The following is a 19,443-nucleotide window of genomic DNA, read 5'->3' as shown; positions in this document are numbered from 1 at the left end:
TACTCTCAGTGCCTCTTTGCTTAGTATGTAGGAGGCCCCAGGAAGAATCCCTAGCATTGAAGGAAAGGAGAAGAATGGGAGAGGCGGAACTAAAAACTCTGGTTCCTTCTAGTTTCAAAATACCATTTCAAGCAATCATGGTGACATATGCCTTTAATCCCAGCACTCAGAAGGCAGAGACATAGGGATCTCTGTGAGTTCCAAACCAGCTTGGTCTACTTAGCAAGTTCCAAGTCAGTCAGACAGTGAGAGCTAAATAGTAAGACCCTGTCTCAAAAAAAAAAAAAAAGGCATTTCAAAGGTCAAAAAAATCTTCAAAATGATCTTCTCCTAGACCAAAAAGGATGTTTCTGATAGTGAAACAAAAGGCTTGCTACCCAAGGTGTTAGGTGGAATCAAACTACACAAACAGCTTGTCCTCTGCCCACAAGAAAAGGAGACACCCTATGAGCTGATTACTACCACTCAGCAGCACAGAGCTCTACTGGAATACAGATGTGCTTAGTAATACATCTGCACACACAGCAATTATCCCTGTAACATGAAAAGAGCAAAACGTATCTCCACAGCCCATTTCTTACTAGGAAGCAAAAAACAAAATCCTCTACCTTCAAGTACAACCTTTTATGAAGTCCATGCACTTACCAACAATAGTCACCTATAAAAATGGTAGACTCTTTGTTGTAAGAGTCTACCTCCCGCACAGACCCTGAGAACACCCTTTTCTTGCCCAACAGTGACATCTGCTGGAAACCAGGAGCATGAGCTGGCTCACCAGGCAGGCACTAAGGCATCTTTAGAAGGTAGTTTAAGTGAGGGTTTAGTTAGCACCTGTTTGTAATTTACACCAGAGTGCAGCCATTCAATTTGTAAGTAATGGCTTTACTTTGACAATATACATTTAAAATACCTCACAATATGCCTCATTTCTAAGCCAGTTGTCATTCTTTAGAGTATAATATATGCCAGCTCATGTAAAATGATTCCCTAAGTAGTGTCAATACCACATTAAATGAGAATTATGCATTATTTGTATATCTTAAAAGAAAAAAACCAGTTTATCACAAGGTGACAAGACTATACACAATGTGCAAGTGTGTCTATACAAGTCTCAGTGCCGGGGACAGAGCTTCCTTCATGCATACTATATGCATCTTCTGTTACTTAACTGTACTCTCAGCCCTACAACATATCTTTTTAAAAGTTTAATGTCATTTAAGTAACAGCACGAACTACTTTTTATCACTAAGAGAAAAGAAAATATATTAAAACAAGAGTTTCTGATAGATCCTTAAGAGTTTCTAGGACTTTAAAATCCTACTCAAAAAATGATTAGCCAACGACCAACAAGATAACTCAATAGGTAAAGTCTGATGACCTGAGTTTGATTCCCTGGGTCCCACGAGATAGAAGTTATCCTCTGCCTCTGACATCCACATGGGAACATATATATGCATATGCCACACATATAAATTTAAAAATGGGCCAGGCAGTGGCAGTGCATGCCTTTAATACCAGTACTCAGGAGGCAGAAGCAAGCAAATCCCTAAGTTCAAAGCCAGCCTGGTCTGCAGAGTGAGTTCCAGGACAGTCAGGACTACACAGAGAAACCCTGTATGGAGGGGGGAAAAAAAGAAAAGAAAGAAAAGACAAGAAACAAAAATCAATACCAAAAAGGGGGGGAGCCCAGGAGAAGGGGAGATGTCTCAGCAGTTAAGAGCACTTGTTCTTGCCAAGAACCCAGATTCAATTCCTAACACCATCAAATTGCAGGGGATCTGATCTAATATTCTCTTCTGGTGTCCTCATACTTAGATATGTATTCTCAGCCACTGAGCCATCTCCTAAGGTCTCATGCTAAGAGACCTTCAACAGGAAATTCTGGGGGTTGGAGAGATGGCTCAGAGGTTAAGAGCACTGACTGCTCTTCCAGAGATCCTGAATTCAATTCCCATCAATCACATGATGGCTCACAACCATCTATGAGACCTGGTGTCCTCTTCTGGCCTGTAGGCATACATGAAGGCAGAACACTGCATACATAGTAAATAAAATAAATGTTTAGAAAAAAGTTACATCAAGAACAATGGCAGTGGGTTTTTGATCCTACTGCACGTACTGGCTTTGGGGGAGCCTAGGCAGTTTGGATGCTCACCTTACTAGACCTGGATAGAGATGGGCGGTCCTTGGGCTTCCCACAGGTCAGGGAATCCTGCTAGCTCTTCGAGCTGATGAGGGAGGGTGACTTGATCGGGGGAGGGGGAGGGAAATGGGAGGCAGTGGCGGGGAGGAGGCAGAAATCCTTAAATAAGTAAATTAATTTAAAAAAAAGAAAAAAGAAAAAGTTACAAAAAATACAATTCCACAAGAGAAGTGGAATATAGATGCTTGAAAAGTAAAACAAAATAAAAACAAACAAAAAGAGAAATTCTGACTTCTCTAAGGAACTCACTTTTCTTTCTTTTTCTTTTTTTTTTTTTTTTTTTTTTTTTTTTTTTTCTTTTTTTTTTGGTTTTTCTAGACAGGGTTTCTCTGTAGCTTTGGAGCCTGTCCTGGAACTAGCTCTTGTAGACCAGGATGGCCTCAAACTCACAGAAATCCACCTGCCTCAGCCTCCCGAGTGCTGGGATTAAAGGCATGCACCACCACCACCCGGCTGGGACTCACTTTTCTTAACTGCAAAGTAAGAAATTTAACACGGGCAGTGGTGGTGCATGCCTTTAATCTCAGCAAATGGGAAGCTGATATCTGTAAATTCAAGGCCAGTCTAGTCTACAGAGTGAGTTTCAGGATAGGCTTCAAAGCTACAGAGAAACCCTGTCTCAAAAAAATAAAAGAAATTTAATACCTGCCTTGCATAGAACTGTTGTAGAAATTATAACTTATGTCTCCCAGCATTCCCCACCCTCTTCTCCCAACTACCTCAAAGCAAGAATATGGTGGAACCTTACATAGTAGGCCCTCCTTAGCTGGTATCTTTAATGCTCTGCATACAGTAGGGATTCATTTTAAGCCATTTGGGAATTATTCAGTAGAACATCACATCTTGTTAAAGCAAGATGAACAAACACTGACCAAAGGCTAAGTTCTTCTAATGTCAGTAGCTGAAGACAGTCCTTTCTTGACTGCTTTTAATGAATTCTGAGTGCCAACAACATGTCAGGCATTATGCTGGCTGACTTTTTGCCGCTCAAGAAGAGTCTCAGGCTCCTGATGTGGACCCTTAAGCAAAGGTAAATATTCCAAGCTAGGAATCCAGACACATTCCCCAAAAGGCTGGTCTCACTCAGGCACAGAAACAACCTTGTTATTTTGTCTACTTCTGGCATCCAGCCAGACTCCCTGTTCCCACTATTCTGCATGCATCACATAATATATTTTCTCCTTGAGGATGTGCCGTTACCCTAAAAGAAAATGGTCTCTCCTTCTCCAAGTCTTACTAATTTTTCATTAATGGACATTATATAACCTTTGTTTTGGTAGTGGTTTTGTTTTGTTAAAATTAAACTAGTTGTTTTTGTTTTTCTGCTTACTCTATTTAGTATCAGTAGCACACAAAGAAGCACCAGACTGGAGACAGTGAGAAGGCTGATGATCCTAGGACCTACATGGTATAAAAAGACAAGCCTATTACCAAAAGCTGCCCTCTGTCCTCTACATATGTGCCATGGCACACATACCATCCCTACATACACAATAAATAAGGATGTAATTTTTAGAGTTGTGACAGATTTCATGTAATTATGCCTTGCCTCCACAGTACTACTGTATACTTCAATGGGCACAGTGCCTAGCACAGTGCTGGAAAAATTGTAACCATTCCACTAATGTCATTGACTAAATGACTGACTCCAAAATAACAAGTACACAATGTGCACAATCCACATCCCTACCCTTCTTAGCTTATGCTAGAGAAACTTCAGTTGCTTCAGCAGAAAATACAATGTAGCGCAGTAAGCAGTTTGGCTCCATATTCTGGGAGCTGGCAATTATGTTAGATTTGCCCTTTACATAATTACAGAAAGAAGTCCCTAATAAATCAAAATAGGTGTGCATACAGCCATTCGTGGAAGATAAGGTTTAGTACTCCTACTCTGTTTCTTTTAAGAGAGCTGACTGGGATGCCAATCCATGTATAGAGAGGTCTTCCTTCCATGAACTCTTATTTCCCCGACCCTGGTGTAAATGGCCATCTGGAATGCCCATTCAAAGAATTTGGAGGTAGAAGTTCAATCACTATCAAAACCAAACCAATCAATCAACCAACCAAAAAAATGTAAATGGGCAGTCAAGGTGTTGTACAAAAACATAAATCTAGTTAAAAACATATATTTTCCTTGATGTACATCTATTCATACATGGAATTCTTCAGTCTCTTATTGAGGTGGTTCAAAACAATACACTCAAAGAGGCCGCACAATAAGCTAAACAAAATATCCCTCGCGACTCTAGGTCTTTCTCTTTTTTTTTAAATTTCACTGTAATTAGTCCCCTGGGACATTCTCTCATCTCAACAACCAGTCCTACCTCTATATTTCAGTCAAAAGGCGAAGAGAATCAACAATTCTATATCCTTATGCCTCTCTAATCCAATCTACACCCCCTTTCAAGGCTAAAATAAATCAGTACAGCAGTACAGCAATTGACTCACACCACCAGGGCTGATCCTATCTCTGTCACCAGAGCAAAATCTCCCAAGATGATGCAAGGAACCAAATACGTGGGTCCTAGATATTTCAAATAAAAGCACAACATCACTAGGACTGAAGGACGATGGGTAGAAGAGGAGGAGGAAGGTAGAACAGAGGACAGCAGCTGCTTACCTCCTGAGGGAGTCTTCCTCAGAGCTTTCTTCGGGCATATCTTGATGTAAGGCCTCCTGTGATACAGTTCCAGATCTGCTGGATTGGGTATAGATTCGTTCCCAGTGGCCTGTCTCCTGGTTAAAGGCCACCCCCACAGTCCTCTCCTCTTGTGGACTAGCTGAGCTGCTCAACTCCAGCCTGCTGGAGCTAGGTGTTTGGCCCTCAGTCCGCTCAAGAGGTGGCAACTGGTTGCCACTTGGTGGCATGCCCTCAAAGGTGGTAGAGACGTGCCAGGAAGAGTTAGCCTCTCCAGATGAGTAGTTAGGTGTGGTTCTTTCCCAGCGCAAGGTATCATTGTTGAAGGTCAGAAGATTATGGCAAGCACGGCAGCGATTAAGATGGCCCCGAGACAGGTTGGAGTTGTTCTCACTGCTGTGTGGTGTGGGCTGATGGGAAGGACCTGGCCTCTCAGATTCAATGTTATTATTGAGCATTTCCTGGGCCTGTTGGGTCTGGGGAGCTTCCCCACTCAGGCTCTGATCCAGCTCCTGCAGCCTGTCATACTCCAAAAAGAAGCGTCTCAGATCACACTGAAGCTCATGGCGAATGTTGCCGGAGTTGTTTTGGCTAGAACCATTCCCTCCATCTGACTCAGTAGCCAGCCCTGATGATGGAAAACCCCTTCCTTCTGTGGCTGAAGTGTACACAGATGCCTGAGAGCCGCCTTCCTGCTGTCTCAGCACAGACAGCAAACTCACTGAAGAGGCACTGGTCCTGGGCGGGGGCATAGATTCTACCTCAGAGCGTGAGTTCAGAGTGAGTACTGTCCGGGTCCATTCAGAACCTGTCAGCCCAGGGGCTAGTTCTCTGTGATACCTAGAAGGGTGGCTAGACAAAGGGCCCCCCAAAGAGCGACGGGTAGGACCCAGACTGAGGTTGCGGAGCGTGTTGCCCGCAGTGCTGCTCTGGACTGTACTGAAGGCAGACGGCCGGTTCAGGAGGCCCTGGTCCTGCTGTGTTGACGAAGCCTGCTCCGGGGGATGGAAGGGCTCGGTCTGTACAAAAGAAAAGGAAGGGGTAGTAGCTCTGGCAGAAGCAGGGGGCACACTGTCCTGGTGTGGCAAGAGGGAAGGAACTCGAGTGCCAGCACAGCGACTGCAAAGGCACAGGATCCCAGGGTGCTGGCAGCACTCAACTGTGGTGGGGTAACTGACCCGCTGTCGGAGCCTGATGTAAGCGGAAGTCCTGGGACGCTCCGTGGAGGGCTGAGGGGGAGGCGGTGGGGGTGAGGGGGTAGCAGAATCTTGTACTGTGCTTTGCTCTCCCACCTGGATGCCAGAGGAGCGGGAGGACAGCATATGCAGGAAATTGTGAAGGAGAGGTGTCCGGCGAACTGGCTGTGATTGCAGGAGGGCACGCTGGCGGTAGTGAGATAATTCTGTTCCATCTATAGGAATTTCTGGTTCATCGTCACCCTGGAACGTGGACCAGCAGGAGGAGAGGGTAGAAAAGAACAATTAGGTAGAACCTCCAAACAAATCAAGACAAGCTTAAAACTGACTGATCATCATCCAAGGAGAAGAATCACCTTCATTGATTAGCAAAAACTCTCTCCCTATGAGGTCCTGAAAACTAATCGACTTCAGACTAAAAACCATCATATGGTATTAAATTATTCATTTCTAATAGGCAACATATCTGAATGAATACAATTGGCATAATAATTATTTTATAAAAGTCATCTCTGTGGCACAGAAGCAGTGAGGAAAACAAAACACCAACCAGCCAGAGGCACATGAGTGACAAGCATGATGAAGACAAGTTCTTTCATTCTTTTTTTTTTAAGATTGATTGATTGATTGATTGATTGATTGATTTATTATGTACACAGTGATCAGCCTCCATGTATGCCCGCAGGCCAGAAGAGGGCACCAGCTCTCATTACAGATGGTTGTGAGCCACCATGTGGTTGCTGGGAATTGAACTCAGGACCTTTGGAAGAGCAGTCAGTGCTCTTAACCTCTGAGCCATCTCTCCAGCCCCTCATTCTTTTTTTTTAAAGATTTTTATTTTATTTTACTATGAGATTTTGCCTGCATGTATTCATTTGTGCCACATACATGTCTGGTACCGCAGAGATCGGAAGAGAGTCAGCTATCGTAGAGCTGGAGTCACAGACAGCTGTGAACTACTGCGTGCCTGCGTGCGTGCGTGCTAGGAATCAAACCAGGGTGCCCTGAAAGCAACAGTGCAGAGCCAGTTCTCCAGCCTCTCCTTACCTTTTGTTTTGTTTTTTGTTTGTTTGTTTGTTTTTGAGATTTACTTTTAGGAGCTGGAGGGATGGCTCAGAGGTTAAGAACATTGTTGCTTTGGCAGAGGACTGGTTCCCAGCATCCACATGGTGGTTCACAACTGGCTTAATTCCAGTTCTAGGAGATCTAATGTCCTCTTCTAGCCTCTGTGGTCACTTCACACACAGTACACAGACACACATTCAAGCAAATTACCCACACAATATTTAGACACATTATGGCTAGTTGGTTGGTTGGTCTTGTATGTGTATGTGGGTCTCTGTACACATCTGACCAGAAAAGGGCATTGGATCCCTCGGAGCTAAAGTTATGGACAGTTGTAATTAGCCCAACATGGGGACTGAGAATGGAGCCCAGGTCCTTTTCAATAGCAGTATGCTGCTCTTAACAACTGAGGCATTTCTCCAACTCTGACAAGGTTTACTTCTCAAGATACAGTCAAAAGGATTAGAAAACTGATTCTCCTGTCAAAACTATGTAACTTTTGACGATATCATTAGAAAATAACTAAAATCTCAATGGAAAAACTACTGAAGTATTAAGAATTAAATTATAACCAGAATTATATTTTAATAATAATAAATATAATATCTAATAGACGTATACTACTAAAAAAAGAATAATAGTATCAGAATTACAGCTCTATTTTAGAAAATAACTTCAGTTCAGAGAGAGTTAGAACTGCTGGATTCTTACCTGCTGATTAGAAGGGTTAACGATTGCTGTCAGTAAGTAGTGTCCAAGTGGATCAAATCTAACCAGACTGAAATCACAGAAGAAAAGCAGAGAAAAACAAATCATGTTAACTGAGAAATGGCGTCAGACAACCCAGTTCATGCTTTCAAAACTTTCTTCCCTCTCTGTCTCTGTCTCTCTCTCCTGGAGACAGTCTATGTAGCCCAAGTCACATTCAAACTCACAAATGTTCTTGCCTCAGATTCCTGTTTTAAAGACATTAAAATAAGGCTTACATTGCTTCCTAATGTAAAGAAATATGTATTAATAAAGAGATTTCACTCTCCTTTTTTAATTTACTATTGAATTTTATTTTATGTGCATTGGTGTTTTGCCTGCATGTATGTATTTTTGAGGGTGTCAGCTCCCCTGGAACTGGAGTTACAGACAATTGTGAGCTGCCACGTGGGTGTTGTGAATTGAATGTTGAGTCCTCTGGAAGTGTTCTTAACCGCTGAGTCATCTCTCCAGCCCCCCACATTCTTTCTTTTTTTGAGACAGGGTCTTATATATCCCATGCTAGCTTACAAATCAACACACAGTCGTAGATGACCTTGAACTTTTGATCCTCCTGCCTCTATCCACCCAGTGGGATTACAGGTGTGCACCAACACACTCACTTTACGTGGTACTACGGATCAAATTCTGAACTTCACTGCAATACAAGTCTATACCAACTGAGCTACATCTTCAGGCCATGATTTCAGTTTTGAAAATCACCCAGGTTTGCATCACACTAAGCAGCTACATTAAATATGCATCTGTTCAACAGGTAAGAGCCCATTTAAGTGGTAGGTCAGAATGCTGTCACACAGATTCAGGTCTCCCTTCACTCACCTGTCACACTGGCAAAAAAATTTAGCACCCAGAGACAATAAAGTATCAGTATCAAGTGATATGGCTGAAATCCAGAAAAAGCCTATATCCAGCCATAAAACTGTTAAAAAAAAATACCCAAAGAAAACAATGTATCCAATCTAATTTAGGCAATACATGTCTTGTTTTTGTGGCATTGAGAACTGAATCTAAGGTCATATATGTAATAGGCAAGAGCTGACAATCTCATTACATCCCAAGCTCAATTACCGTTTTGGTATTTTGGGTTTTGTTTGGTTTTTTTTTTTTTTTTTTTGCTTGTTTGTTACTATTTTTTCAAGACAGGGTCTCACTATGTAACTTTGACTATCCTGAAACTTGCTATGTAGACCAGGCTGGCCTTGAACTCACAGAGATCACCTGCCTTTGCCACCTAAGTTCTGGGATTAAAAGTATACATCACTACAGCCAGACTGGTATTTTAATTTTTAAGACAGGGACAGGGTCTTGCTAACTAATTCAGGAAGGCGTGAGACTCCCTGTGTAGCCCAGGTTGGCTATGAACTCAAGATATACCTATCTTAAATATCAGAATCCTGAGATTACAGATATGTGCCACCATACCCGCAGCCACCAAGTATGCTTTGATCTCAAAAGCTAAATAAGTATAGTTACAGATTTGATACATTTATATCTCTATTTTGCAATTTGATAAATATAAACAGCCAACAGTGAGCAAGCAGCCAGCAAGCTATCTTAAATCATCCATATATTTTTGAAAGTCTTTCCAAAAGGTAATCCCAAATGCAGACAGCTCTGAACCTAAGTAAGATTCTACCTAATAACCCTGATTTGTAGAGACCACAAGATGAGGCCAATAAAGGGCAGGCAAGAAACAAAATGAACTGTTTCTGGGAGTGGTGATAACAAACCACCCTAAAAAGGACTAATGAGTTCCCTAAGTGAGGATAAACAACCTGTCTCCTGAAATGACAGCAGCTGTAATGTTCTTACATTACACTTACCGCACACGCTCCATCTCACTAGCTGTCTTCACTACAGCAAAGGGCTCCCGCCGACTCCAGTCCCAGAAGTGGATCTCATTGGCAGTGGCAATCAGTAGAAGCTGAGCCGTAGGATGGAAGGCCAAGGATGCTATGGCATTGTTGCTATCTGTGAACCAGCTTTCACTGCCACCCTGCAAATGAACCAGTCCCAAATATTCTCAGATAAACTGCCAATAGACGAAGAATCCACTTCAAGAAAATTACATTGAAGAGTTAAGTGTGATGGCTCACAACTATAATCCCACCCCTCGGGAAACTAAGGCAAGAAGACTTCCACAAATTATGAGACCAGCCTGTTCTACATAGTGAGTTCCAGGCCAGCCTAGACTATATAGTGACACCTTGTCTCAAAAAAAAAAAAAAAAAAAAAAAGGGGAGAAAGGGAGAGAGAGAGGGAGGGAGGGAGGGAGGGAGGGAGGGAGGGAGGGAGGGAGGGAGGGAGGGAAAAAGGAAAAAGTCCTATATGGAGTCACACAGCTCAGGGGTAGGCCACATGCTTTACATGGATGAGCCCCGGGTTTGAGTCCCGAGGGTCTCTCCACTTGCAGCTACTGTCTTTATCAGAGCACAGTGGTGCAGTGGCGCACGACTTTAATCCCAGCACTCAGGAGGCAGATGCATGTGGATCTTGGTACGTTTGAGGGTATACATAGTAAGTATCAGACCATCCAGGAATAAATAGCAAGACCATTTAAGACAAAATAGTTTTCATAGGGTTTATTTTAAACATGTCCTCTATAAATTAATGTATAAGAACAGCAATGTATCAGTGCCAATAATTTAAGAAAAATATTACTGTCTTCAAGTCAATTACAAGGCCTCCACTCAATTCTTGTTTCTGACACCTGTGAAAAGTCCAGCTTGGTACAAACAGTTCAGAGCAACTCACTAGCCAATCATTGAGACAAGCAGCATCTTGCTTTGATGAGCATGAACAGAGTGATCTAAGACAGTGGAAGTCCATACTGAACTCATTTTAGAGCCTCCTTCCAAACAATGTTAAATAGAACAGATAGAAGAAAACTTTAGTATATCTACTTTATAGTGGAGAAGTATGAACTAGCAATGTCCATCTATCAAGTGAGCAGTAACTATCATAGACTCAGATTAAGTCCCAAGAGGGTGGTTAGTTTCTCAACCAGAAATAAGAATACAAAGGCAAATAAGCCTCTGTGTTTAAAATACCAAAGAAAAAAAGCAGCCTAAAAAAATACTTACATGTAAATCCCAAATCCTAACTTCCCCATCTAGGCAACCAGAAGCAATAAGGCCTGAGATGGTAGGATGAAAAGTGACACACCATGGAGTACGGCGGTGTCCAATCAGAGAGTGGACACACTTGCCAGTCTTAACCTCTGTAATATAGATGTTATGGTTCACATGTGTGGATGCCAAGAGAGTCCTAGAGAGTCAAAATGGAGACATAATAAGAAACATGTGGCAGGCAGGGAAACAAATTTTACCAGTTTTAGACAACAAAAACTGACACTATTTCCTAACTACAAATAAAAGACATTAAGATATGCCTGTTAGGCAATTTGTCTATACACAACAGAAACATTCTGAGTTCTAAAGTCTTCTAGTTCTGACACAGTGCTCCCGTTCATACACAAATATATGTATACACGCATATATACACATCTTCATATATTCATCCAGTGCTTCAGAGAATCTCTAGGAATTAATCTGATGATCAAGCTAAGTCAAGAGTACAGAAAGCTTAAGCTAAATATTAGGTACCTGTCTGGGCTGAAGGCCAGTAAGAAGGTCGAGCGTGGACTATCAGGCAGATCTACTCTCTGGGAGAAAATAAATAAATAAATAAATAAATAGACAGACAGACAGACAGATAGCATGATTTATAAAGTAGGGCTTACTCTAACAGAAGCCATTCTAGATTTAGTACAGACTAAAACTATAAAGACAATAATCAAGTTATAAATCAAGATAAATCTAAATTCAGAAAAAATGTCTACTCTACAGGAAAAAATATTTCTAGTCTTAGCTTTCACATTATAAACCAATTCCCCAAACTAGCTATATCAAATCTCATAAAGAAGATAAATTACATTCTCACTCTCTGCCATAATCTACTCTAAGATTATGTCCACCTTATTGTCACCCCCACAGACCCCATGTCAAAGCCATTTTCTTACCTTGCCTTCCCATTTCATCCACCGCGTCTTATCTTCTACCAGCTCCTGCAGAAGCCGCTGAGCACCCATGGCACGAGTGCCCCTTTCTCGGCCCCAGAGGATCCGAACAGCATTCTTCTCTGGGACAACCTTCATGGTGCTCAGGGGCCACTGTCACACCAGGGATCAGAACTGAAGGAGCAAATAATAGCTCCACACACAGAAGCAGCTAAAATGAGGCCATTCAGGTCCTTGTCAGCTGTCTTCATGGAAATCTAAGGAATGAAGAACAATGCCAAATAATGCCTACAATTTCCATGCAAACACAAGTCTAGCTCAAAAGAGAAAGTGTCCTTTCCTATTTAACTATGGCTACCAACAAAGGGACTTTTGAAGTTTCTCTTTCAAAAATATTTCATCTTGTCATATTCCTTCTATAGCCCTACTTTACATATGAAAAACTGAACATTTCCATCAAAATTATTCAGTTCTTAGTCTTTTTTAAAAGATTTATTTATTATGTATACAGTATTCTCAGTATTCTATCTGCATTTATGCCTGTAGGCCAGAAGAGGACACCAGATCTCTCATTACAGATGGTTGTGAGCCACCATGTGGTTGCTGGGAATTGAACTCAGGGTCTCTGGAAGAGCAGCCAGTATTCTTAACCACTAAGCCATCTCTCCAGTCCCAGTTCTTAGTCAGAAAAATTTTGCTCTTAATAAAAATGACTAAGAACTCTGATTGAAAACAAAAGGTGGGGTTATATGGCCTAGTGGTACAGGCCCTGGGCTCAATCCCTATTACCACAGAAAATAAACACCTAGGGAGCTAGGGATATGGCTCAGTGGGTAAAGGACTTACCATCCAAGCATTAGTTGGGATCTCCAGAGCCCAAGTACAAAGCCAGGCACAGCAGTATACAGCCTGCAGCACTGAGAAGTAGAGACAAGAAAATTCCTGGAATGTACTGGCTGGCTAGCCTAGTAGAGTCATTGAACTCCAGATTCAATGAGAGGCCCTGTCTCAAAAAATTAGGTGGAGAGCAACTGAAAACAATGCCTAGTATCTATCTCTAGTTTGAATGAGAGTAGGCCCCACAGGCTCATATATTTGAATGCATGGTCCCTAGACAGTAAAACTATTTTGGAAAGGACGAGGAGGTGCAGCCTTATTGAAGCAGATGTGTCACTGTAGTGAGCACTGAGTTCTCAAAAGCCAAGTCTAGGCTGGGGTGTACATGTGCTTCTCTCTCTCTCTCTCTGTCTCACGCTTGTAAACCAGATGTAAACTCTGCCTGGTGACATGCTCCCCGCCCCCAACCAAATGCTTTTTTTTATATGTTGCTGTGGTCATGTGTCTCTTCACAGCAATAGAACAGAGCCTAAGATAAATGCAAATGTGTACACATACACATACCACATATATACAATAAACAAACATAAATAATTAGGCTGGGCATGTGGCTCAGTGGTAGAGCTCCTGTTTAGCATGAGACCCTGTATTCAATTTCTAGCACTATTAAAAAAAATCAGTAATTCTTTAAAATACTTTGGAAATTCACAGCAGAGTGACTTAGACAAAAATTCTGCAGAAGGGCTGGGGGGGGGGGGCTACAGCTCAATAGTAGAATGGTGGTCTAGCATTTCTAAAGCCCTTGATTTTGTCTTTAGCATTGAAGGTGAGGAGGGAGAAAGAGGGAGGGGGACAGATTAAAAAACACAATGGTTGTCTGAGTGGTAACAATACAACATTTTTAAAGACAAAATTCATATAGTTCAGGCTGCCCTCAAACTATGCATCTTAAACTTCTTATCCTCCTGCCTCCACTTTCATAGGGCTGGGATTACAATCTGTCACCATGCCTAGTTTATGTGGTGCTGGGAAATGAACCCAAGGCTTCTTTCTTTCATCCTAGGTAAGCATTCTACCAACCAAGTTATATCGCCATACCTGTGGCTTGATAATTTTAAGAGGTGATCTACTTCAGTTTCTGTTGTTCCAGTTTTTTAAGACATGTTTTCTCTGCATAACAGCCTGAGCTCTCCTGGAACTCACTTTGTAGACCAGGCTAGCTTCAAACTCAGAGACGCCTGTCTCTGTCTCCTGAGTGCTGGGATTAAAGGCATGCGCCAAACTGGCCTCCTCTTCCTACTGATACTGGGATTTCAGACATAAGGCCCTATTGCCTGGCTTCTTTTTGCTTTTTAAATTTCAAAAGTAGTAACTCTCAGAGTGGGTCATAGTTGCACAAGCCTATAATCAGAGCACTTTGTGAATCTGAGACAAGATGATCAAGGCTTTGAAGCCCAATCAGGAACTTTTCATGGAAAGTTCCAAGACATCCTGAGCTGCAGAGCAAAGCCTTGTCTTAAAATAAAAGGAGAGAAAGGTGGCAAGATAGCTCAGCAGGTAAAGGTACTTGCCACAGAGTTTGATCACCATAACCATTGTAAAAGGTAGAAGGAAAAAAAAACACCTCACAAAGTTGTTCTGACTTACACACACACACACACACACGCACGCACGCACAAAATAAAAACTCTGAAAGTAAAATAAAACAAAGGAAGAAGTAACTGCTTATTATAAGAGTCAAATAATAACTTCCTCCTTCCATTTCTCAAAAAGCTGAAATCTAAAGAGCACACAATCAGATGCATCCAAATACAGACATAAGGAAAATATTTACAGCTTGTGCTGAAGGCGTTTTCTTCCTCTAATAATGGATAAGGTCAGAAAGATTCCAGAGTAAGGCAAGCCCCAATTTCCTAAGCCCATATAGTCAGACAGACAAGATGATATCAAGGCTTTGAAGCCAGACCAGGCTACAAGACAAGTTCCAAAATATCCTAAGCTGCAAAGCAAGGCCGTGTCTTAAAATAATAAATAATAAAATAATAAAATAGGTGGCAAGATAGCTCAGCAAGTAACAGTACACTACAAAGTGTCAAAGACAAAACTCTGATTCATTCTCATGTTGTAATTCTTACCGCGCTTTGTTTTGTTTGCTTTGCTGTGTTTGGGTGTTGAGGCTTGAATTCAGGACCCTGAGTTTGTTTAGCAAGCACTGTACCACCACAACACACACCAGCCTCTCATCACCAACTAGTAAACCGCAAAAATACATGCACAGTAAAAATGTTAATACAGATGAGGCCAACCTCCAGAGTAGTCATAGCTAAATAACAGGAGGAAATGATCGCTTTGGTGACTTGTACAAATCAGAGTAGAAACAAAATTTTAGGTGTGAATCCTTTGTTCAAACTAACAAATACTTGAAGTATTTCGTACCTTTTACTACTAACCAAAAAGGTTTGAGAAAAACAGCTCTAATGTTCACCTTAACTCTGTATTGAAACCATAATTATCTTACGTAATATAGAGAGCTTCAGAAGAAACACTTTGAAAATCATTTGACCTAACAATGCAACAAAAAGTACAAGTAAGTCATTTATAATCTCATAACAACTGTAGACACAGTAGCAGCAATCCCCCTTGGTTTGTGTGGGGTGTGCGTAGGAGCACACATCAAGTCACAAGATAACCTGCAGCAGTCAGTTCTCTCTTTTCACCCTGTGGGTTCCAGGAATCATTAGGCAGCAAGCACCTTTACCCCTTGAACAACTTCATTGGCCAGGTCCATTCTTTAAAAAAGTAAAATAAAATAAAGGGGTAGAAATGGTTCAGCAGTTAAGAGCACTGGCTGCTCTTCCAGAGGACCTGGGTTCAATTCCCAGCAACCACATGGCGGCTCACAACTCTGTAACTCCAGTTCCAGGGCTTCTGACATCCTCACACAGACGTACATGCAGGCAAAACAACAATGTTCAAAAAATAAGTTTAAAAAAATCTGCCTTTCTGTTCTCCTATAACTCAAAGGGACAAACAAAGTACAGGTTACAAATATTGTATAATCCAAAGAACCATGCTATAACATTAAGTTCTTACAGGAATCAAAACCAGAATGAGTTCCTACAAATATCACCATCAAGACAACTAAAAAGCTAAACATCAAGTTCACTAAAAAGGGCAGGCAGTGGTAGCAGAGGCAGGCCGATCTGAGTTTGAGGTCAGTCTGCTCTACAGTGAGTTTCAGGACAGCTAAAGCTACATAGAGACACCCTGTCTCTCCCCTCCCACGCCCTGCCAAAAAAAAATTACCAAAAAGCATGTCTATCAATTCCCAGGGAACCTAAACTCAAGAGTTCAAACCAGCAACAATCTCACTGACTAGTGGGCAGAAGTGAAGAGGTATCTAGAACAGTGGCTGTGCCATTGTAAAGTCCCCCAAATAATTGCTTAATCATAAAAAGCCCTATACAAGTAGAAGAGAAAATGACAAGGAAATATATATACAAAAATCAATGCCAACATTCCACCCCATTTACCTAAACACATAAATCTAATCATTCAAAAAGATAAAGTGAGGGGGCAGGGTGGTGGTGGCACACACCTTTAATCCCAGCACTCGGGGGGCAGAGAGGCAGGCGGATCTCTGTGAGTTCGAGGCCAGCCTGGTCTACAAGAGCTAGTTCCAGGACAGGCTCCAAAACCACAGAGAAACCCTGTCTCGAAAAAAAAAAAAAAGAAAAAAAAAAGATAAAGTGAGGGGAATTCCCGTCACAGTTTTCTCTGCCGTTTAACTACTCCACAGAGAATCATCTAAAGTATGCCGCAGCTCACTAGGAACTAAAAGTTACAGGTTCTTCTTGCAATTTGATCATCTAAGCCAATGAAATTCTTCCACCTTCTAGTTAATATTTTTGGTGCTGGGTGGCAGTGGTGCACACCTTTAATTCTAGCTCTCTGTAAGCAGAGATTAGCACATTTCTGTGAATTCAAGGCCAACCTGATCTACAAAGCAAGTTCCAGGATAATCAGGGCTAAAAGAGAATCAGAAACAAAACAAAACACAAGAAACAAGAGGTCAGCCAGGCGGTGGTGGCGCGCGCCTTTAATCCCGGCACTCGGGAGGCAGAGGCAGGCAGATCTCTGTGAGTTCGAGACCAGCCTGGTCTACAAGAGCTAGTTCCAGGACAGGCTCCAAAAACCACAGAGAAACCCTGTCTCGAAAAAACAAAACAAAAACAAAAAAAAATAAAGAAAGAAAGAAACAAGAGGTTAAACTAGCCAACACACCTAATTTCAAGCCAGCCAGAGCTACTCCGTAAGACTCTATTTCAAACCAACCAACAGATACAGAGTAGGGGGGAAAAGACTTTGGGCAAGTCATTTAAAACCTTTGAGACTCAGGGTCCTCCTTCTCTGTAAGATTGTTGTAAGGCTCCAGTTAAGTACAGAGATGTGGAAGTGTTGACGTTCACTGCTGTTACCATTGTCATTATTAGTGAATCCTCCTGAGTTCCCAACAATAAGGCCAAGGAAACCCACAGGTGCCACAATTTCTCAAAATAGCAAATTTCTAAGAAACATTTCAAAGGTAGTTAGCAAACAACAAAGCATACTCAGGGAACAAATAAAGTAACTGTTTAGTAGTGAGGTGGTGGTGACACCCACCTTTAATCCCAGCACTTGGGAGCTAAATGCCAGCAATCTACAAAATGACTTAGATTTATTCTAGAACAGCCAGGGCTACACAGAGAAACCTTATATCCAAAAGCCTAAAAAAATAAAGACTGTTATATTTTTGGTTGTGAGCCCAGCCTTTAAGGGTTGAGCCATCTTTCCAGCCCTCAATATCAGTTTGAACACACTGAACCTGATAGAAGAGAAAGTGGGAAGTACTCTACAACACATGGGCACAGGAGACCACTTCCTACGTATAACCCCAGCAGCACAGACATTAAGGGCCTCATTGATAAATGGGACCTCCTGAGACTGAGAAGCTTCTGTAAAGCAAATGACACTGTCACTAAGACAGAAAGGCAACCCACTGACTGGGAGAAGATCTTCACCAACCCCGCAACTGACAAAGGTCTGATCTCCAAAATATATAAAGAACTCAAGAAACTAGACCGTAAAAGGCTAATCAACCCAATTATAAAATGGGGCACTGAACTGAACAGAGAATTCTCAACAGAAGAACTTCAAATGGCCAAAAGACACTTAAGGTCATGCTCAACTTCCTTAGCGATCAGGGAAATGCAAATCAAGACAACTTTAAGATACCATCTTACACCTGTCAGAATGGATAAAATAAAAAACACCAATGATAGCCTTTGCTGGAGAGGTTGTGGAGAAAGGGGTACACTCATCCATTGCTGGTGGGAATGCAAACTTGTACAACCACTCTGGAAAGCAGTGTGGCGGTTTCTCAGGAAATTCGGGATCAACCTACCCCTAGACCCAGCAATACCACTCTTGGGAATATACCCAAGAGAGGCCCTATCATACAACAAAAGTATATGCTCAACTATGTTCATAGCAGCATTGTTTGTAATAGCCAGAACCTGGAAACAGCCTAGATGCCCTTCAATGGAAGAATGGATGAAGAAAGTATGGAATATATACATATTAGAGTACTACTCAGCAGTAAAAAACAAGGACTTCTTGAATTTTGCATGCAAATGGATGGAAATAGAAAACACTATCCTGAGTGAGGTAAGCCAGACCCAAAAAGAGGAACATGGGATGTACTCACTCATATTTGGTTTCTAACCATAAGCAAAGGACATTGAGCCTATAATTCGTGATCCTAGAGAAGCTAAATAAGAAGGTGAACCCAAAGAAAAACATATAGGCATCCTCCTGAATATTAACCTTCATCAGATGATGAAAGGAGACAGAGACCCACATTGGAGCACCGGACAGAAATCTCAAGGTCCAAATCAGGAGCAGAAGGAGAGAGAGCACGAGCAAGGAACTCAGGACCGCCAGGGGTGCACCCACACACTGAGACAATGGGGATGTTCTATCGGGAACCCACCAAGGCCAGCTGGCCTGGGTCTGAAAAAGCCTGGGATAAAACTAGACTTGCTGAACACAGTGGACAATGAGGACTACTGAGAACTCAAGAACAATGGCAATGGGTTTTTGATCCTACTGCACATACTGGCTTTGTGGGAGCCTAGGCAGTTTGGATGCTCACCTTACTAGACCTAGATGGAGGTGGGTGGTCCTTGGACTTCCCACAGGTCAGGGAACCCTGATTGCTCTTTGGGCGGACGAGGGAGGGAGACTTGACCGGGGGACGGGGAGGGAAATGGGAGGCAGTGGCGGGGAGGAGGCAGAAATCTTTAATAAATAAATAAATAAAAAATAAAGACTGTGTGTGTGGCCAAAATGATTAAATGCAACTAAGACTATCTCCACATCCATAAAATAAGGCAAACAGAATTGAAATTAGAAGTATAACATAATAGTAGAAAATATATGCTTAGCACACTAAAAGAACCAGGCTGAATCCATAGCAGCAAACAAAACAAATACTAGAAGCAACAACTGTACCTACAACCTAATACTTTAGACACAAACACACACACACAAATCTGTCTTTAGAAAAGCTGAGTGTGGTGGTGCATCCCTTTAATGCCAGAACGTGGGAGGCAGAGGCAGAGAGTTCTAGGCCAAGCAGGGCTACACCATGTCTCAAGAGACCCTTTAGAAAATTAAT

At 41.9% G+C, this 19,443-nt stretch overlaps 1 protein-coding gene across 10 annotated transcripts in view; it reads right to left on the bottom strand.

Moving 5' to 3' along the window:
* Window positions 1-19,443, bottom strand: part of Ambra1 (autophagy and beclin 1 regulator 1) — a 191,468-nt gene that overhangs the window by 132,536 nt on the left and 39,489 nt on the right. For 5 of the 10 annotated variants that reach the window (XM_075961398.1, XM_075961402.1, XM_075961404.1 and 2 more), the window contains 6 exons: window positions 11,892-12,145; window positions 11,476-11,534; window positions 10,954-11,137; window positions 9,694-9,866; window positions 7,814-7,880; window positions 4,824-6,280 (listed from right to left, as the gene is read on the bottom strand). In XM_075961398.1, coding sequence (XP_075817513.1) covers window positions 4,824-6,280; window positions 7,814-7,880; window positions 9,694-9,866; window positions 10,954-11,137; window positions 11,476-11,534; window positions 11,892-12,026 — 2,075 coding nt within the window. In that variant the 5' untranslated portion in view covers window positions 12,027-12,145. The remainder of the gene's footprint in view (window positions 1-4,823; window positions 6,281-7,813; window positions 7,881-9,693; window positions 9,867-10,953; window positions 11,138-11,475; window positions 11,535-11,891; window positions 12,146-19,443) is intronic. The other 5 variants (XM_075961406.1, XM_075961407.1, XM_075961405.1 and 2 more) reach the window with 2 other exon arrangements.

This window comes from Microtus pennsylvanicus, chromosome 2 (genome assembly GCF_037038515.1).
Source record: "Microtus pennsylvanicus isolate mMicPen1 chromosome 2, mMicPen1.hap1, whole genome shotgun sequence".
Taxonomy (NCBI): Eukaryota; Metazoa; Chordata; class Mammalia; order Rodentia; family Cricetidae; genus Microtus; species Microtus pennsylvanicus.
The sequence above is the reverse complement of the archived record's forward strand: the minus strand, read 5'-3'. Positions and strand labels throughout refer to the sequence as shown.